Source organism: Hyla sarda, chromosome 1, assembly GCF_029499605.1.
Source record: "Hyla sarda isolate aHylSar1 chromosome 1, aHylSar1.hap1, whole genome shotgun sequence".
Classification (NCBI taxonomy): Eukaryota; Metazoa; Chordata; class Amphibia; order Anura; family Hylidae; genus Hyla; species Hyla sarda.
In genome coordinates, this window is record NC_079189.1 from 616,493,138 (window position 1) to 616,512,620 (window position 19,483).

Genomic DNA, 19,483 nt, shown 5'->3' on the forward strand with positions numbered 1-19,483 from the left:
CAGGGGTCTCTGTTGTATTTCTCCGTTCCGTCCAGCAGGGGTCTCTGTTGTATTTCTCCGTTCCGTCCAGCAGGGGTCTCTGTTGTATTTCTCCGTTCCGTCCAGCAGGGGTCTCTGTTGTATTTCTCCGTTCCCTCCACCAGGGGTCTCTGTTGTATTTCTCCGTTCCCTCCACCAGGGGTCTCTGTTGTCTTTCTCCGTTCCCTCCACCAGGGGTCTCTGTTGTATTTCTCCGTTCTGTCCAGCAGGGGTCTCTGTTGTATTTCTCCGTTCTCTCCACCAGGGGTCTCTGTTGTATTTCTCCGTTCCCTCCACCAGGGGTCTCTGTTGTATTTCTCCGTTCCCTCCACCAGGGGTCTCTGTTGTATTTCTCCGTTCCCTCCACCAGGGGTCTCTGTTGTATTTCTCCGTTCCCTCCACCAGGGGTCTCTGTTGTCTTTCTCCGTTCTCTCCAGCAGGGGTCTCTGTTGTATTTCTCCGTTCTCTCCAACAGGGGTCTCTGTTGTATTTCTCCGTTCCCTCCACCAGGGGTCTCTGTTGTATTTCTCCGTTCTGTCCAGCAGGGGTCTCTGTTGTATTTCTCCGTTCTCTCCACCAGGGGTCTCTGTTGTATTTCTCCGTTCCCTCCACCAGGGGTCTCTGTTGTATTTCTCCGTTCCCTCCACCAGGGGTCTCTGTTGTATTTCTCCGTTCCCTCCACCAGGGGTCTCTGTTGTATTTCTCCGTTCCCTCCACCAGGGGTCTCTGTTGTCTTTCTCCGTTCCCTCCACCAGGGGTCTCTGTTGTATTTCTCCGTTCTCTCCAACAGGGGTCTCTGTTGTATTTCTCCGTTCCCTCCACCAGGGGTCTCTGTTGTATTTCTCCGTTCCCTCCACCAGGGGTCTCTGTTGCGCTGCAGCCGCAGATCACTTCCTGTTGTTAGGATAATTCCGTCCTTGGAAGCAGAAGACGTCACCGGGACAGGGAGTGGCGGGAGGTCGGTGATAGATCCTCGGGCTTCTCTCCGCCATCTGCCCGTACAGCCGGTGACCGAACTCCGAGCGACGCCATCCCCGCGGCTGCAAGTGAGTGAGGAGGTCAGAGGTCACCAACACTGACCCGCGATTACTTCCGGTGCACGTGCGGGGTCCGGGTTATTTATATATATATACATGTGCAGGGGTCTGGGTTATTTATATATATACATGTGCAGGGGTCTGGGTTATTTATATATATACATGTGCAGGGGTCTGGGTTATATATATATATATACATGTGCAGGGGTCTGGGTTATATATATATATATATACATGTGCAGGGGTCTGGGTTATTTATATATATATATATACACATGTGCAGGGGTCTGGGTTATTTATATATATATACATGTGCAGGGGTCTGGGTTATATATATATATATATACATGTGCAGGGGTCTGGGTTATTTATATATATATATATATACACATGTGCAGGGGTCTGGGTTATTTATATATATATATACATGTGCAGGGGTCCGGGTTATTTATATATATACATGTGCAGGGGTCCGGGTTATTTATATATATATACATGTGCAGGGGTCCGGGTTATTTATATATATATACATGTGCAGGGGTCTGGGTTATTTATATATATACATGTGCAGGGGTCTGGGTTATATATATATATATACATGTGCAGGGGTCTGGGTTATATATATATATATACATGTGCAGGGGTCTGGGTTATTTATATATATATATACACATGTGCAGGGGTCTGGGTTATTTATATATATATATACATGTGCAGGGGTCCGGGTTATTTATATATATACATGTGCAGGGGTCCGGGTTATTTATATATATATACATGTGCAGGGGTCCGGGTTATTTATATATATATACATGTGCAGGGGTCTGGGTTATTTATATATATATACATGTGCAGGGGTCTGGGTTATTTATATATATACACATGTGCAGGGGTCTGGGTTATATATATATATACATGTGCAGGGGTCTGGGTTATATATATATATATACATGTGCAGGGGTCTGGGTTATTTATATATATATATACACATGTGCAGGGGTCTGGGTTATTTATATATATATACACATGTGCAGGGGTCTGGGTTATTTATATATATATACATGTGCAGGGGTCCGGGTTATTTATATATATACATGTGCAGGGGTCCGGGTTATTTATATATATATACATGTGCAGGGGTCCGGGTTATTTATATATATATACATGTGCAGGGGTCCGGGTTATTTATATATATATATATATATATTTTATATATATATATATATATATATATACATGTGCAGGGGTCCGGGTTATTTATATATATATATATATATATATATATATATATACATGTGCAGGGGTCCGGGTTATTTATATATATATATATATATATATATATATATACATGTGCAGGGGTCTGTGTTATTTATATATATACACATGTGCAGGGGTCTGGGTTATATATATATATACATGTGCAGGGGTCCGGGTTATTTATATATATACATGTGCAGGGGTCTGGGTTATTTATATATATATACATGTGCAGGGGTCTGGGTTATATATGTGTATATATATATATATATATATATATATATATATATATATATACATGTGCAGGGGTCTGGGTTATATATATATATATATATATACATGTGCAGGGGTCTGGGTTATATATATATATATATATACACATGTGCAGGGGTCTGGGTTATATATATATATATATATATATATATACATGTGCAGGGGTCTGGGTTATTTATATATATATACATGTGCAGGGGTCCGGGTTATTTATATATATACATGTGCAGGGGTCTGGGTTATTTATATATATATACATGTGCAGGGGTCTGGGTTATATATGTGTATATATATATATATATATATATATATATATATATATATATACATGTGCAGGGGTCTGGGTTTTATATATATATATATATATATATATATATATATACATGTGCAGGGTTCTGGGATATATATATATATATATATATATATATATATATATATATACACACACATGTGCAGGGGTCTGGGATATATATATATATATATATATATATATATATACACATGTGCAGGGGTCTGGGTTATATATATATACATGTGCAGGGGTCTGGGTTTTATATATATATATATATATATATATATATATATATATATATATATATACATGTGCAGGGTTCTGGGTTTTATATATATATATATATATATATATATATATATACACATGTGCAGGGTTCTGGGATATATATATATATATATATATATATATATATATATATATATATACATACATGTGCAGGGGTCTGGGTTATATATATATATATATATATATATATATATATATATATATATATAGATAAACTGACGAACAGGGAACCTTTTTGAAATTTCTTTATTAATAAAATTATGAACACTTGTCGGGTATATAATATTAGATCGCACCTTAGCTGCCTATTTCTTGCCTTGAGTGTAATTACCATAAAGAGACATGTGTCTTGCTTCTGTCTTCTTGTTGTGTAATATCAGGCAGTATTCAGACTTGCATATATTGTGCGTATTATTGCTATGCACAGTTTTAGCAAAAGTGTGCAATTTTCTCCTTTACTTTCGCATTTAGTATATCAGGCAGTGTTCAGACTGTGCATATATCATGCGTTATATTGTTGTGCATAGTTTTTGCAAAAGTGGCTATGTGCAAAATTCTTCTTAACTTTCGCAATTTGTATATCAGGTAATGTTCAGACTGTGCATTTATCATACGTTTATGTTGCTGTGCACAGTTATTTGCAAAAGTGACTATGTGCAAGAAGTTCTTCTTAACCTTCGCAATTGATATATCAGGTAGTGTTCAGACTGAGCATATATCATGCGTTATGTTGTTGTGCACAGTTATTTTCAACAATGGCTATGTGCAAAAATTCTTCCTTACTATATCCATAGTTATAGTGCTGGTTCATGTGAGTACATTGCATATATAGTCCTCATTTACTCATAGCCATGAAGTTGTTCTCGCATTGTCCACAATTTCTTATTGCACTATTGATTATTACATATGCCACTTAGCTTATTTTCTTTTTCTTTTGGAGATAAGGTGCGTCTTTGGCATCCTCGGAGCTTGAGTGTGTCTGTTAAGCCGATCCTTAGCCGATCCTACGCGTTTCCTCTATGCGATTCTTCAGGGACCTTGTTGCGGCTTTTCAAAATCTAGGCTTGCATCTTTGTTTGATAAGCGGCTCCTTTTATGTGTGTGGCTCTGATGCCGGCCATACTCCATTTGATTTTCCCGCTGTGCTTTATACTCAATACCTCCTCCTTCGCTCCACCTATTACTTGGTCCGCCAATCTCCAGCTTGCGCATAGAACCTGCGCTCTCTATTGCCGTGGCTGGACTCTCTCAGGTATGGCTGGAGGGGGGGAGTGTCTTCAATACTCAGGTGTGCTGTTCAGCCCTCGTTCTGAGCTCTGGACAGACAGTGGACAGGTAGCTTTTCTTGCGTTCCAGCTGTATTTTAACTCTTTTATCACTGGATTACGTGTTCTTGTTTTTCATTATTTGCATTATTTGTTTTTTATCGCGTATCGATTAATGTTCCATTTACAGTTGATATATTCGCTTTTGTGATGTAGTTTTACTAGTATTTATACTAGTATTTTTGTAAACAGCTGTAGGTGTATTATTTAATGAAACATGCGTAGGATATAAAGTCATTTAAACCCTCCGGTTTTACTGCTTCCAAAGTGAAGGTCCAGAAGGCTTCTCTCTGAAGGAGCATGTTGTCCCAATCTCCTCCTCTATTTGGTGAGGGTATAACTTCAATTATTTGTGCTTGAAGACCTTGTAAATCACTTTGGTGATGGGAGGCAAAGTGATTTGCTACCGGGGTGTCTCGCATGTGCACTATATCCCCTACATGTTCTTGAAGTCTTCGTCTAAAATTCCGAAAAGTTTTGCCCACATAGTTTAGTGGACATGTGCAGGTTAGGAGCCTAACATATATATCCTCCTAACCTGCACATGTCCACTAAACTATGTGGGCAAAACTTTTCGGAATTTTAGACGAAGACTTCAAGAACATGTAGGGGATATAGTGCACATGCGAGACACCCCGGTAGCAAATCACTTTGCCTCCCATCACCAAAGTGATTTACAAGGTCTTCAAGCACAAATAATTGAAGTTATACCCTCACCAAATAGAGGAGGAGATTGGGACAACATGCTCCTTCATAGAGAAGCCTTCTGGACCTTCACTTTGGAAGCAGTAAAACCGGAGGGTTTAAATGACTTTATATCCTACGCATGTTTCATTAAATAATACACCTACAGCTGTTTACAAAAATACTAGTATAAATACTAGTAAAACTACATCACAAAAGCGAATATATCAACTGTAAATTGAACATTAATCGATACGCGATAAAAAACAAATAATGCAAATAATGAAAAACAAGAACACGTAATCCAGTGATAAAAGAGTTAAAATACAGCTGGAACGCAAGAAAAGCTACCTGTCCACTGTCTGTCCAGAGCTCAGAACGAGGGCTGAACACCTGAGTATTGAAGACACTCCCCCCCCCCTCCAGCCATACCTGAGAGAGTCCAGCCACGGCAATAGAGAGCGCAGGTTCTATGCGCAAGCTGGAGATTGGCGGACCAAGTAATAGGTGGAGCGAAGGAGGAGGTATTGAGTATAAAGCACAGCGGGAAAATCAAATGGAGTATGGCCGGCATCAGAGCCACACACATAAAAGGAGCCGCTTATCAAACAAAGATGCAAGCCTAGATTTTGAAAAGCCGCAACAAGGTCCCGGAAGAATCGCATAGAGGAAACGCGTAGGATCGGCTAAGGATCGGCTTAACAGACACACTCAAGCTCCGAGGATGCCAAAGACGCACCTTATCTCCAAAAGAAAAAGAAAATAAGCTAAGTGGCATATGTAATAATCAATAGTGCAATAAGAAATTGTGGACAATGCAAGAACAACTTCATGGCTATGAGTAAATGAGGACTATATATGTAATGTACTCACATGAACCAGCACTATAACTATGGACATAGTAAGGAAGAATTTTTGCACATAGCCATTGTTGAAATTAACTGTGCACAACAACATAACGCATGATATATGCTCAGTCTGAACACTACCTGATATATCAATTGCGAAGGTTAAGGAGAATTTCTTGCACATAGCCACTTTTGCAAATAACTGTGCACAGCAACATAAATGTATGATAAATGCACAGTCTGAACATTACCTGATATATAAATTGCGAAAGTTAAGAAGAATTTTGCACATAGCCACTTTTGCAAAAACTATGCACAGCAACACAATGCATGATATATGCACAGTCTGAACACTGCCTGATATACTAAATGCGAAAGTAAAGGAGAAAATTGCACACTTTTGCTAAAACTGTGCATAGCAATAATACGCACAATATATACAAGTCTGAATACTGCCTGATATTACACAACAAGAAGACAGAAGCAAGACACATGTCTCTTTATGGTAATTACGCTCAAGGCAAGAAATAGGCAGCTAAGGTGCGATCTAATACTATATACCCGACAAGTGTTCATAATTTTAATAATAAAGAAATTTCAAAAAGGTTCCCTGTTCGTCAGTTTATCTTAAAAACTTGGGAGACCTCTAAAAATTTAAAATAACGGGCAAACCGATCAGTGATATATATATATATATATACACATGTGCAGGGGTCTGGGTTATATATGTATATATATATATATATATATATATACATACATGTGCAGGGGTCTGGGTTATATATATATATATATATATATATATATATATACATACATGTGCAGGGGTGCAGGGGTCTGGGTTATATATATATATATATATATATATATATATATATATATATATATATATATATATATATACACATGTGCAGGGGTCTGGGTTATATATGTATATATATATATATATATATATATATATATATATATATATATATATATATACATGTGCAGGGGTCTGGGTTATATATGTATATATATATATATATATATATATATATATATGTGCAGGGGTCTGGGTTATATATATATATATATATATATATATATATATATATATATACATGTGCAGGGGTCTGGGTTATATATATATATATATATATATATATATATATATATACATACATGTGCAGGGGTGCAGGGGTCTGGGTTATATATATATATATATATATATATATATATATATATATACATGTGCGGGGTCCGGGTTATATATATATATATATATATATATATATATATATATATATATATATAGAAAAAGCAGGGTGGGCTGCACCTCAAAGGTGTGTGGAGGTAGGTGCACGCAGCGGCTGGTCCCAGGTCCCGGGTCCGTATCGCTAGAAGAACAGATTTGCCGCAGCACACAGAGTAGTGACAAGTGGTTTATTTCATTCCAATTGCTACGTTTCAACCGCACATGCGGCCGTGCTTGAAAAAGGCCGCATGTGCGGTTGAAACGTAGCAATTGGAATGAAATAAACCACTTGTCACTACTCTGTGTGCTGCGGCAAATCTGTTCTATATATATATATATATATATATATATATACACACACACACACACACACACACAGGGTGTAGGGAAAAAAAAATACTACTTGTCCAAGGGACTAGAACAAAACACAATCCACTTGTCCTGATCGACAAAATAATCACTAAATTAGGTCTTTATTAATTTCTTTATGTATTTGTTAGTTTCTTTATGTCTGTCAGGATCCGGGTACTGTGAGGATACTGGTGGTGGATCCTCTGTGTCAGTGAGGTGATGACGTGTGCCGTACCAGGGGAACAGAGTCTAAGGGGTTACTGGTATTCACCAGAGCCCGCCGCAAAGCGGGATGGACTTGCTGCGGCAGGTAACCCCCAGGTCGTTCCACCCGATAGCGACTCAACCCCAACTGACTGCTGAGATAGGCGCGGTACAAGGGATTAGACAAGAGCAAGGTCAGACGTAGCAGAAGGTCAGGGCAGGCAGCAAGGATCGTAGTCAGGGGCAACGGCAGAGGGTCTGGGTACACTGGCTTGGGACATACACGAAACGCTTTCACTGGCACAAGGGCAACAAGATCCGGCAATGCCGGGAAGGGGAAGTGGTTTTTTATAACGAGGGCACAGGTGTGAGTGCTGATTGGGCCAGACGCCAATCAGTGGTGCGCTGGCCCTTTAAATCGCAGAGAGCCGGCGCACGCGCGCCCTAGGGAGCGGGGCTGCGCGCGCCGGGACTGAGCCGACGGAGGACAGGACAGGTGAGGGGATTGGGGTGCAAGCCGCGAGCGGGCGCGTCCCGCTACGCGGGTCGCATCCCCGCCGGTAACACTGATGCAGCGCTCCCGGTCAGCGGGTCTGACTGGGGCGCTGCAAGAAGGTGAACGCCGCAAGCGCTCTGGGGAGGAGCAGGGACCCGGAGCGCTCGGCGTAACAATGTCTTTATTAATTTATTTATGTCTTTATTAATTTCTTTATGTCTTCATTCATTTCTTTGTCTTTATTTATTTCTTTAGGTCTTTATTCATTTCTTTATGTCTTTTTAATTTCTTTATGTCTTTATTCATTTCTTTATGTCTTTATTCATTTCTTTATGTCTTTATTTATTTCTTTAGGTCTTTATTCATTTCTTTATGTCTTTTTAATTTCTTTATGTCTTTATTCATTTCTTTATGTCTTTATTCATTTCTTTATGTCTTTATTTCTTTAGGTCTTTATTCATTTCTTTATGTCTTTATTTATTTCTTTAGGTCTTTATTCATTTCTTTATGTCTTTTTAATTTCTTTATGTCTTTTTAATTTCTTTATGTCTTTATTCATTTCTTTATGTCTTTATTCATTTCTTTATGTCTTTATTTCTTTAGGTCTTTATTCATTTCTTTATGTGTTTTTAATTTCTTTATGTCTTTATTAGTTTCTTTAGATCTTTATTAATTTCTTTATTTCTTTATTAGTTTTTGCGCTTTAGTTTTTTTCCTCCTCGCCCTATAATGGCCATAACTCTCATTTTTCCATCTATAGACCCGTATGAGGCTTGTTTTTTGCGGGACCAATTATACTTTGTAATGACACCTTTCATTTTTCAATAACTTTTCCTCCAAAACAATAAAAAAAATTTTTGTGAGGTTAACCCTTTAAGGACTCAGGGTTTTTCCTTTTTTCCCTCATCACCTTCTAAAAATCCTAACGCTTTCAATTCCTCTTTGCAAATTATCCACCGCGAAAAAAAATTCATTGTGCGACAAAATTCAAGAAAAAAAACCATTTTGTAAGTTTTGGGGGCTTCCGTTTCTACGTACTACATTTTTCGGTAAAAATGACCCCTTCTCTTTATTCTGTAGGTCCATACGATTAAAATAATACCCTACTTATATAGGTTTAATTTTGTCGGACTTCTGGAAAAAATCATAACTACATGCAGGAAAATGGATACGTTTAAAATTGTCATTTCTGACCCCTATAACTTTTTTATTTTTCCGTGTACGGGGCGGTATGAGGGCTCATTTATTGCGCCGTGATCTGAAGTTTTTTTCGGTACCATTTTTGTTTTGATCGGACCTTTTGATCACTTTTTATTCATTTTTTCTTGATATAAAAAGTGACCAAAAATGCACTATTTTGGACTTTGGAATTTTTTTGCGCGTACGCCATTGACCGTGCGGTTTAATTAATGATAGATTTTTATAGTTTGGACATTTCTGCACGCGGCGATACCATTTATGTGTATTTTTATTTACACAGTTTTTTTTTTTTTTTTTTAAATGTGAAAAGGGGGGTGATTGTTACTTTTATTAGGGAAGGGGTTAAATGACCTTTATTACCTTTTTTTTTTTTTACACTTTTTTTTTGCAGTGTTTTAGCTCCCCCTGGTGGCTATTTCACTGCACATACCGATCTCATACACAGATCATTGCCGTGCATTGACACAGCACAGATCAGTGTTATTGGCAGTCGATAGCTCAAGCCTGGATTTCAGGCTTGGAGCAATCAATCGCTGATCAGACGCGACGGAGGCAGGTAAGGGGACCTCCTGCTGCGTCCTAGCTGATCGGGACATCGCATTTTCACCGCTTTTTAACCTCTTAAGGACGCAGGGCGTACCTGTACTCCCTTGGTCCGGTACCGGTATATAACGCGGGGTCACGCTGTGACCCCGCGCCATACCAGCTCGGACCCGGCGGCATACGACAGCCGGGACCCTGGGCTAATAGCGTGCGGCATCGATCGTTGTGCCACGTGCTATTAACCCTTTAGATGCGGTGTTCAAATTTGCGTCTAAAATGAAAGTAAAAGCTTCCCGGCAGCTCAGTCAGGCTGATCGGGACGATCAGCCTGACTGAGCTGCCGGGAAGCTTTTACTTTCATTTTAGATGCAAATTTGAACACCGCATCTAAAGGGTTAATAGCACGTGGCACAACGATCGATGCCGCACGCCATTAACCCTTTAGATGCAGTGTTCAAATTTGCGTCTAAAATGAAAGTAAAAGTAAAATAAAAAGTAAAATGACTGAGCTGCCGGGAAGCTTTTACTTTCATTTTAGATGCAAATTTGAACACCGCATCTAAAGGGTTAATAGCACGTGGCACAACGATCGATGCCGCACGCCATTAACCCTTTAGATGCGGTGTTCAAATTTGCGTCTAAAATGAAAGTAAAAGCTTCCCGGCAGCTCAGTCAGGCTGATCGTCCCGGCACAACGATCGATGCCGCACGCTATTAGCCCAGGGTCCCGGCTGTCGTATGCCGCCGGGTCCGAGCTGGTATGGCGCGGGGTCACAGCGTGACCCAGCGTTATATACCGGTACCGGACCCAGGGAGTACAGGTATGCCCTGCCTCCTTAAGAGGTTAAATTGGAAAAAAAAGCAATTTTGCTAATTTGGGTTTTTTATATTTTACGCCGTTCACCCACTGGTCGGACTCACATGATATTGTGACACTTTAGGTCGCCCATTACATTAATACCAAATTCGTTTAGTTTTCATCATGTTTTACTAATTAAAAATTCTAAACTTTTTAGAATTTTTTATTTTTTTTATTGCCATTTTTTCTATAACATTCTAACGTTTTTATTTTTCCGTAAACCGGGCTGTATGAGGGATAATTTTTTTGTGCCGTATTCTGCTTTTTGTGGCAGTACAATTTTGGGGTATTAATTTGACTTTTTGATGGCTTTTTACTTAATTTTTTCTGGACATGATGTTTTATGTTGTTTGGTATTTTTTATGTTAATGCCGTTGACCTCACGGGATATAATGTTATGTTTTAATAGTTGGGACAATTACGCACGCCAATCCCAAATACGTTTATTTTAATTATGTTTACATGTTTTTTATATGGAAAATGGGAAAAGAGGGGGGGGGGTGAATGTGGGAGGGGTTATAGGGGTAGTCTGACCCTAAGACATCTTATCCCCTATCCAAAGGATCCCGCCGCATGCAGCACCCACTAGAGCTGGGTGGTATGACCAAAAATGTGTATCACCGTATTTTTGCAAGGTATGGCGGCTCCACGGTATTTTCCACCCCCCCCCCCCCAAATCATGTGACCCGTGGGCGCTGCTTCTCTACCCCCCCCCCTTCCGGTTTATCAGCCCTTACACGACAGTGGGCTCAGCCTATCACCGACCGAGGCGGGACATTGCTGCGGCCCGTGATAGGCTGACGGCTCTGATGTTCCCATCCCCCAGCGTGAGGCCGTTACCGGAGCAACGGGGGAACGTAGAAAGGTGAGTTAAAGTTTTTGTTTATTTTCGCAGCCCGGGCACAGGAATATGTAGTACAGTACAGATTTCCAGCGCCCGCGGCCCGCAACTCACAGGGGGACGAGGTGACACATGATTAGTTTCCCGATGTGGGGGACAGCCGCTGCGGCTGATAATTCATTAACTCGAGGGGGGGGAGGGGTCCAACCGGTATTGCGGTATGGGGAAAAATTCATATCGTGCAAAATTTTGTATTTGGTATGAAACGTTATACCGCCCAGCACTAGCACCTACCTGTGTGAGCTGCACGAAGCGCTGGAGGCTTCAAGTCTGACCCGCCCCCTTGTGACATCATGGTCACACTTCCTCAATGCAAGTCATGGTCACACCCCCTCCCATAGACTTGCAATGAGGGGGCGTGGCCGTGATGTCACACTGGGGGCGGAGTCAGATTTGAAGCCTCCAGCGCTGCGTGCAGCTCACACAGGTGGGTGCTGCATGCTAAATTGCAGGGGTCCCCAGCGGCGGGACCCCTACGATCAGGGCCGGCGTACCCCTTTAACCCCTTAAGGACCACGGGCGTACGCCCTGACACCCTGGGACTTAAGGACCAAGGGCATACCTGTACGGCCGTGGGAATTTTGATCTCTGCCGGGCAGGGACCGGACTGGGATGCCTGCTGAAATAATTCATCAGGCATCCTGTGACAACGCCAAGGGGGGGTCCTGAGACCCCCACCCCCCTTGTCAGCGATCGCCGCAGATTGCCTAGATAATTCACACCAGCGATCTGTGGTAATTCCAGTCATACGGGTCACTTGTGACCTAATGATCTGGAATTAGAAGATGATCGACGGTGTAGTATACACCGCCAATCACCTCCTGCTGCTGGGGGGAGGTGGCGATCCTGTCATCCCCCCAGGAGCGCTGCTATTGGGCCAACCAATAGCAGCTTGCAGAGGAGGGGTTAATGTCCTCTTCTCTTAGCTCTGCTCGCCCACTGAGATCAGTCAGCGGTCAGAGGTGAGAGAAGGACCCAGGGACCCCCCCTCTGACCAGATCTGTGCCCCTCAGGGCTGAAGAAGTGTCCTGCTGCCACCTGTAGTCAGGGTGAGTTTTTCTGTTAGGGAAAGGTAGGGTAGGTATGTAAAAAAAAAAAAAAAATTTCCCCTGCCCCCCTAATAGGTCCTCAAGGGTCTTCCACAGATTTTGCAGTGCGACCGGGCCCTATTAGGGTTTGCGATTTGCCAGCGTTTTTCTTTTTTTTATTATAACGGTATTTCAAATATGAAGGCCCTTCAAATCCACTTGAAACTGAACTGGTCCCTGAAAAATTTGCGATTTTGAAATTTTGAAAAAATTTAGAAAAATTTGAAAATTGCTGCTGAATTTTGAAGCAATCAAATGTCTTCGAAAAGTAAAAACATCAACTTTATGATGCAAACATAAAGTAGACATATTGTATATGTGAATCAATATATAAAAATATTTTGGAATGTCCATTTTCCTTACAAGCAGAGAGTTTTAAAGTTAGAAAAATTCTAAATTTTCAGGAAATTTTGGTATTTCTCACCAAGAAAGGATGCAAGTAACGACGAAAATTTACCACTATGTTAAAGTAGAATGTGTCACGAAAAACAATCTCTGAATCAGAATGAAAGGTAAAGGCATCAGAGTTATTAATGCTTAAAGTGACAGTGGTCAGATGTGCGAAAAATGGCTGCGTCCATAAGGGGTTAATGGAGTGTTTTTTGTTTTTTTTGGCAGGTGAGGGGACCCTCCTCCGCCATTTTAGCTCACGGAACCCCCGCAATCACTTTGCCCTCTGAGTTAACAATGATCTTTCACTTTAGACTCTGTGATCGGCATTGAGCATGGCCCCTAAATGGTTGATGACCATCATTAGCAGTGAGTGTCCAGCTACCAAAGTGGGCGCAGTTTCAAAGTCGCTTAAAGGGGTACTCTGCCCCTAGAAATCTTATCGGGGGGATAAGATGTCTGATCACGGGGGTCCAGCAGCTGGGAACCCTCGTGATCTCTCCTGCAGCCCCCTAGTCATCTGCAGCACGGAGACGAAGCTTGCTCCGTGCCTGATGACTTAGATGACTAGGGGGCTGCAGAAGAGATCATGCACCCCCGCGATCAGACTTCTTATCCCCTATCCTTGGATAGAGGATAAGATGTCTAGGGGTGGAGTACCCCTTTAAGGATTCATGGCGTACAGGTGCGCCCTTGGTCCTTAAATACCAGACCGCAATGGTGTACCTATACGCCCTTCAGCCATAACAGGTTAAGAGTCCTGGTTGTTACAGACTTCTTCCATTACGCCCTTGGTCCTTAACAGATTAAAGGGGAAGAAGCATCACATGCCGAGAAATGAATTTGGGGAGTAGGCTCCCTATTTACATGTCACTATTGTCTTAAAAGAAGCCTTTGGATGAAACCTTAATATTTGATATATTTTGAATCCAACCTGTAAATAATGTACATTATCGCGATCATCGTTTTGACAAATGTCAACAACGTTTCTTCTCTTTTGACAGAATGCCGGCATGTGTGGTGAACGGGTGCTCCCCGGCCAATAGAGGTTCGGAAACTCTCCATGTGTTCCCTAGGGACAAAGAACGAATCCGAACTTGGTTAATGGCGACCGGACAATACTCTGATAACCTAGAGGAGGCCGTGAACAAAATATTTGACGCTACAAAAAAGAGCGACTCGTATCGGATGTGTGCAAAGCATTTTCCACCTTATTGCTTTGTCCACAATCCTAAAACTGGGAAAAAGAAACTGACCAAGAACGCTGTGCCGTCGATATTCCCACAGCAAAATGCGACGGGCGATACGGCAACGGCCTTACCTCCAGCAACAAAAAGGAAGCGTGGTGAGATTGCTGCATTTACTACAGCCTTAAAGCCTGGTGATTGCTGTCCAACATGCTCCCAGGTGATCCCATCACCGTCAACCACAAAGCCCAGTTCTTCCACTGCCGAAAAGTCAGTAACGCAAGCCGAGAAGGCAACAGAGTTCAATCGATTTTATGGAACGTTAAACAAAAAAATTCAGAATACACCTAGAATGTTTAGTGTCAAGACGCAGTGTTCATTAATACGCCTCAGACGCCCCGTGCCAAAAACAAGTCAACGTAAGGTCACGGTACTTCCCGAGGTTAGTGAGAAATCTGAAACATCAGTAGATACAATTGCACCAATTTCTACTGTACCTGCAGAACAAAACCCTAAGAAAGTGGAACCAACGAACTTAACTAACAAAATCGCACTTAATGTTCAAGAAGAGCATTATGCATTTAACATAGTGTTGCCGGAGATTCCTCCATTGTCCCCTCCCATTATAGAGGAAGAGCCCCCTCCCCTTACCATACCCTTGAAAGACGAAGAGTCAACGTGCCACATGTCCGAAGATTCAGACTCCGAATCATTATCAACAGACGAGTCAGGGGAGTCCGAAGATTCACAAGAAGACGATGACGATGAAGGCGAAGAGGTAATTTTTTCCAAAAGAAATTTTGGCGACGCTCCTCCCTATTATATACACCCGGTTAAACAGCGGAAATTTATCATCTTTGAAAATTCTCTGGATGAACTTATCCTGAAGATCCCGTGCCAATCGGCAAAGTGCACTAGTCCAATAACAAAAATTGTTAAAAAGAGGACGGGATCTTATATTTCCATCTTTGTTGAATGTGCCGACCACGATTATAATCTCCTATGGGAAAGCCAGCCCACGATTGACGGTAAACCGCTCGGAAACGTAATCTTAGCCTCCGCAATATTTGAGAGCGGCAATAGTTTCCCGAAAATGAAACAATTTTTTCATCTGATGAACATTATGGCGATGTCGGAGAACGCTTACTCTAAATACCAGCATGATTATATTTTCCCAACGATTGAGAATTCTTGGAAAAGCAGCCAAATGGAGAGTATAGAAAATGTACAAGGACCCCCTGTGTGTATCTCCGGAGACGGGCGATGGGACTCGACGATAAACAACAAGTATTGTGTCTACAGTATGATGGATATGGAGACCAAAAAAATTCTATCTTTCGATGTTCAACGGTCGGCAATGGGCGTCTCCTCTCCTGAATCGGAAAAGATAGCGTGCAAAAACGCACTGGACTTTCTTTTGCAAAATGAAATCAGCGTCAAATTACTCTGCACCGATCGCCATTTTCCCATAAGAAAGATGGTGAAGGAGAAGTATCCTACAATTACCCATGAGTTTAATGTGCGGCAAATTGCCAAAAGTGTGGGTGACAAACTGCTTGATGCCAGTCACGAGAAGGACTGTGAAGACCTCGCGGAATGGGTTGGGGCGATACAAAGCCACTTGCGATGGTGTTCGGACTCCTATAATGGAGATGATTCCCTTCTCGTGGCCAAGTGGAATTCTATCCTCTACCATGTGCAGAATGTCCACGCCTGGGAGGACAAGGACGGTAAATATTCTTCTTGCCAACACAAGCATCTCCCCGAGGACACGAAACGGAAGAGGAAATGGCTGAAAACAAATAGCCCGAGCTTCAAAGCTCTAAAGAAAATCGTATTGGACAAAAGACTCCGAAAGGACATGAAGCGGATCTGTCATTTCTGTCACACCGGAGACATAGAGGTTTTCCTCAGCGCCATTGTGAAGTACCAAAGTGATCAGAAGGAGCAGCAGCACGTCACCATCGATGAAATGTACGCACGCACTCAATTGGCTGCCCTGGACCACAATACTAACTGCAGAAAGATCCGGGCCATGGCGAGGAGGTCATCGAGAACAAGTGCAGGGTCCCATAGATATAATACGGCCGACCCCAGGGACAGAAGGGAACGGTATGGCCCGGAGATGTACGAACCCACCAACCAGGACTTCTTAATCGATTTGATGCAGGAAGTGGTGGAATTGGTTTCTGGGAATCGCAGTTTTGAGTGGAGCTCACACACGTCCTCCGCGCCTGAACACATAATTCCAGATGTGAAGCCGGTCAGGAAGTCGATAAGTTGAGCATTTTTTTAAAATAAAACATTTATTTTTCTGCTGACCAGCAATATGGAAATTCTAGTAAAACTTTTTTCATGTTCTCTTTTTATAATTTAATTTAATATATTTTTAATAAATTTTTGTTACCTATTATTTATAAACTGAAAAGAACCTGATTTCTAAATGGAGTGGATTTAAAGTAAAAATAGCAATTTCACTAGGTAACATTGTTTTCCGAGTATAATCTACGTGTCAAATTTTTCAGGTTATTTAAAGGGGAATTCCGGTACATATGTTCTCAACCCCTTAGCCACAGGATAGGGAATAAGTGTCTAATTGCGGGGGGGGGGGGAGTCCAACCGCTGGGACCCAACCCCCTGCCCCCGTCTCCTGTTTCCCTGCTCTCCACATGCATAGAGTGATCTCGGCTCCAGGCACGGATTACTGTTGACCACTGCACAAAATGGTGGCCGCCGCGCCCCCTCTATGCGTCTCTATGGGAGATACTTGAGTGCTGTATCTCCAGCTCTCCATTAGAGATACATGGAGGGGGCACGTTGGCCACTGTTTTGTGTGTTGGTCAACAGTAATCCGTGCCTGGAGCCGAGATCACTCCAATCATGCGGAGAGCCGGGGTGCTGGACAGGAGATTGTGGGGGGTCCCAGCGGTCGGAACATCCCCCCCCCCCCTTCTGCAATCAGACCCTTATTCCCTATGTAACGAAGTTCTACTTTTAACCCCTTAAAAAAGGGGTACTCCACTGCTCAGCGTTTGGAACAAACTGTTCCGAACGCTGGAACCGGGAGCTGCTGACGTCATAGCCCCACCCCCTAATGACATCACGCCCCACCCCCTCAATGCAAGTCTATGGGAGGGGGCTTGACGGCTGTCACGGCCCCTCCCATAGACTTGCATTGAGGGTGTGTGATGTCATGAGGGGCTATGATGTCAAGAGCTCCCGACTCCAGCGTTCGGAACAGTTTGTTTCAAATGCTGAGCAGTAGAGTACCCCTTTAAGAACCAGGCCCATTTTGACCTTAAGGACACAGCCAATTGTATTTTTGCATTTTCGATTATTTCCTCCTCACCTTCTAAAAATCATAACTTTTATATTTTCATCCACAGACCCATATGACGGCTTGTTTTTTGCTTGTTTTTTGCGTCATCAATTTTACCATAAAATGTACGGCGCAACCAATAAAAAAACATTATTTATGTGGGGAAACGGAAAAGAAAACCCCAATTTATGAAATTTTGGAAGGTTTTGTTTTCACGCCGTACACTTTCCGGTAAAAATGACGTTTTCTTTATTCTGTCGGTCAATTCGATTAAAATGATCCCCATGATATAAGCTTTTCTATTATTGTACCGCTTTAAAAAAAATTGTATGTTTAAAATTGCCCTATTTTGACCACCTATAACTTTAAAATTTTTCCGTATTCGGGGCCGTATGAGGGCTAATTTTTTTGCGCCGCGATCTGTAGTTTTTATTGGTACCACTTTTTGCTTATTTTTTACTTTTTAATCACTTTTTATATATATATATATATATATATATATATATATATATATATTTTTTTTTTATAAAATGTGACAAAAAAGCAGCAATTTAGTATTTTTGTAAAAAATTATTTACGTTTACGCCGTTCACCGTACAGTATAATGAATATTATATTTTAATAGTTTGGACATTTACGCATGCGGCAATACCAAATATGTAAATTATTTTATTATTTTTTTACGCTTTTTGGGGGTAAAGTGGGAAAAAGGGACGATTGACATTTTTGTTAGGGGAGGGGATTTTTCACATTTTTTTACTTTTTTTAAAGTTTTATTTAAATTTTTTTTTACACTTTTTATGTTATTGCTAATACTGTTCAGTGCTGTGCATATGGCATAGCTCTGATCAGTGTTATCGGCGATCTTCTACTCTGGTCTGCTCGATATCAGACCAGAGCAAAAGACCCCTGGAGACGGACTGAGGCAGGTGAGGGAACCTCCGCCCGCCATGCTGGATGATCAGATCCCCGCTGCAGCGCTGCGGGAAATCTGATCAGGTGCCACAGTGCTGCAGATGCCGTGATCTGTATTGATCACGGCATCTAAGGGGTTATTGGCGAACATCAGCTCGATCGCTGATGTCCACCTTTACCGGCAGGTCCCCGGCTGCTTTCAGCAGCCGGGGACCTGCCGGTAATGGTGGACATCAGCAATCGCGCTGATGTCCGCCATTAACCCCTTAGATGCTGTGATGAATACAGATCACGCCATCTGCAGCAGTGCGGCACTTAAAATGGATGATCATCGCGGAGCGTAAATGTACGTCTTGGTGCGCTAAGTACCACGGCACCATGACGTACATTTACGTCCATTGTCGTTAAGGATGTACTTTTGTTTTTAGAATTTTGCGCTGGATAATTTTTTCTATTTATCGTTTTATTTTTTTATTTTTTGTGCAGTAGGTCATTTAATTCAAAATAAATGGTAAAAAAAAAGGCTAAAGCGCAAAGACACTAGAATAAAAAGAACAGTACATGATCGGTGACATCGGGCAAAGGATCAACCATGTTTTTGGGAACGTTCTGAGAATCTTCTTTCCTGAAAGTTTCTTCGTGGAGGAAAGATGACGGCCGACGTCTTCTCACCATAACCATCTGCCATTGGTTGGCTAAAGTAATTGGTCTTTGTTAAAGTGTAGCGGTTATTTAAAAAAAACTACTTTCGGCACGTCCTAGGAACATGTC

General features: G+C 41.6%; 1 protein-coding gene across 2 annotated transcripts; it reads left to right on the forward strand.

The window, feature by feature from the left end:
* The first annotated feature begins 800 nt into the window (after positions 1-800).
* LOC130299294 (uncharacterized) lies at positions 801-16,999 on the forward strand. 2 transcript variants are annotated; one of them, XM_056551414.1, is made up of 2 exons: positions 801-1,076; positions 14,296-16,999. In XM_056551414.1, the coding sequence occupies exon 2, from the start codon at positions 14,297-14,299 to the stop codon at positions 16,760-16,762; it is 2,466 nt and encodes an 821-aa protein (XP_056407389.1). In that variant the 5' UTR covers positions 801-1,076; position 14,296; the 3' UTR covers positions 16,763-16,999. The 2 variants fall into 2 exon arrangements, with proteins under 2 accessions (XP_056407389.1, XP_056407388.1); XM_056551413.1 differs by having other exon boundaries at positions 801-1,064.
* The last annotated feature ends 2,484 nt before the right edge of the window (positions 17,000-19,483 follow it).

Coding starts and splice junctions, on each gene's coding strand:
- LOC130299294 (XM_056551414.1), top strand. CDS start 14,297: ATGCCGGCATGTGTGGTGAACGGGTGCTCCCCGGCCAATAGAGGTTCG.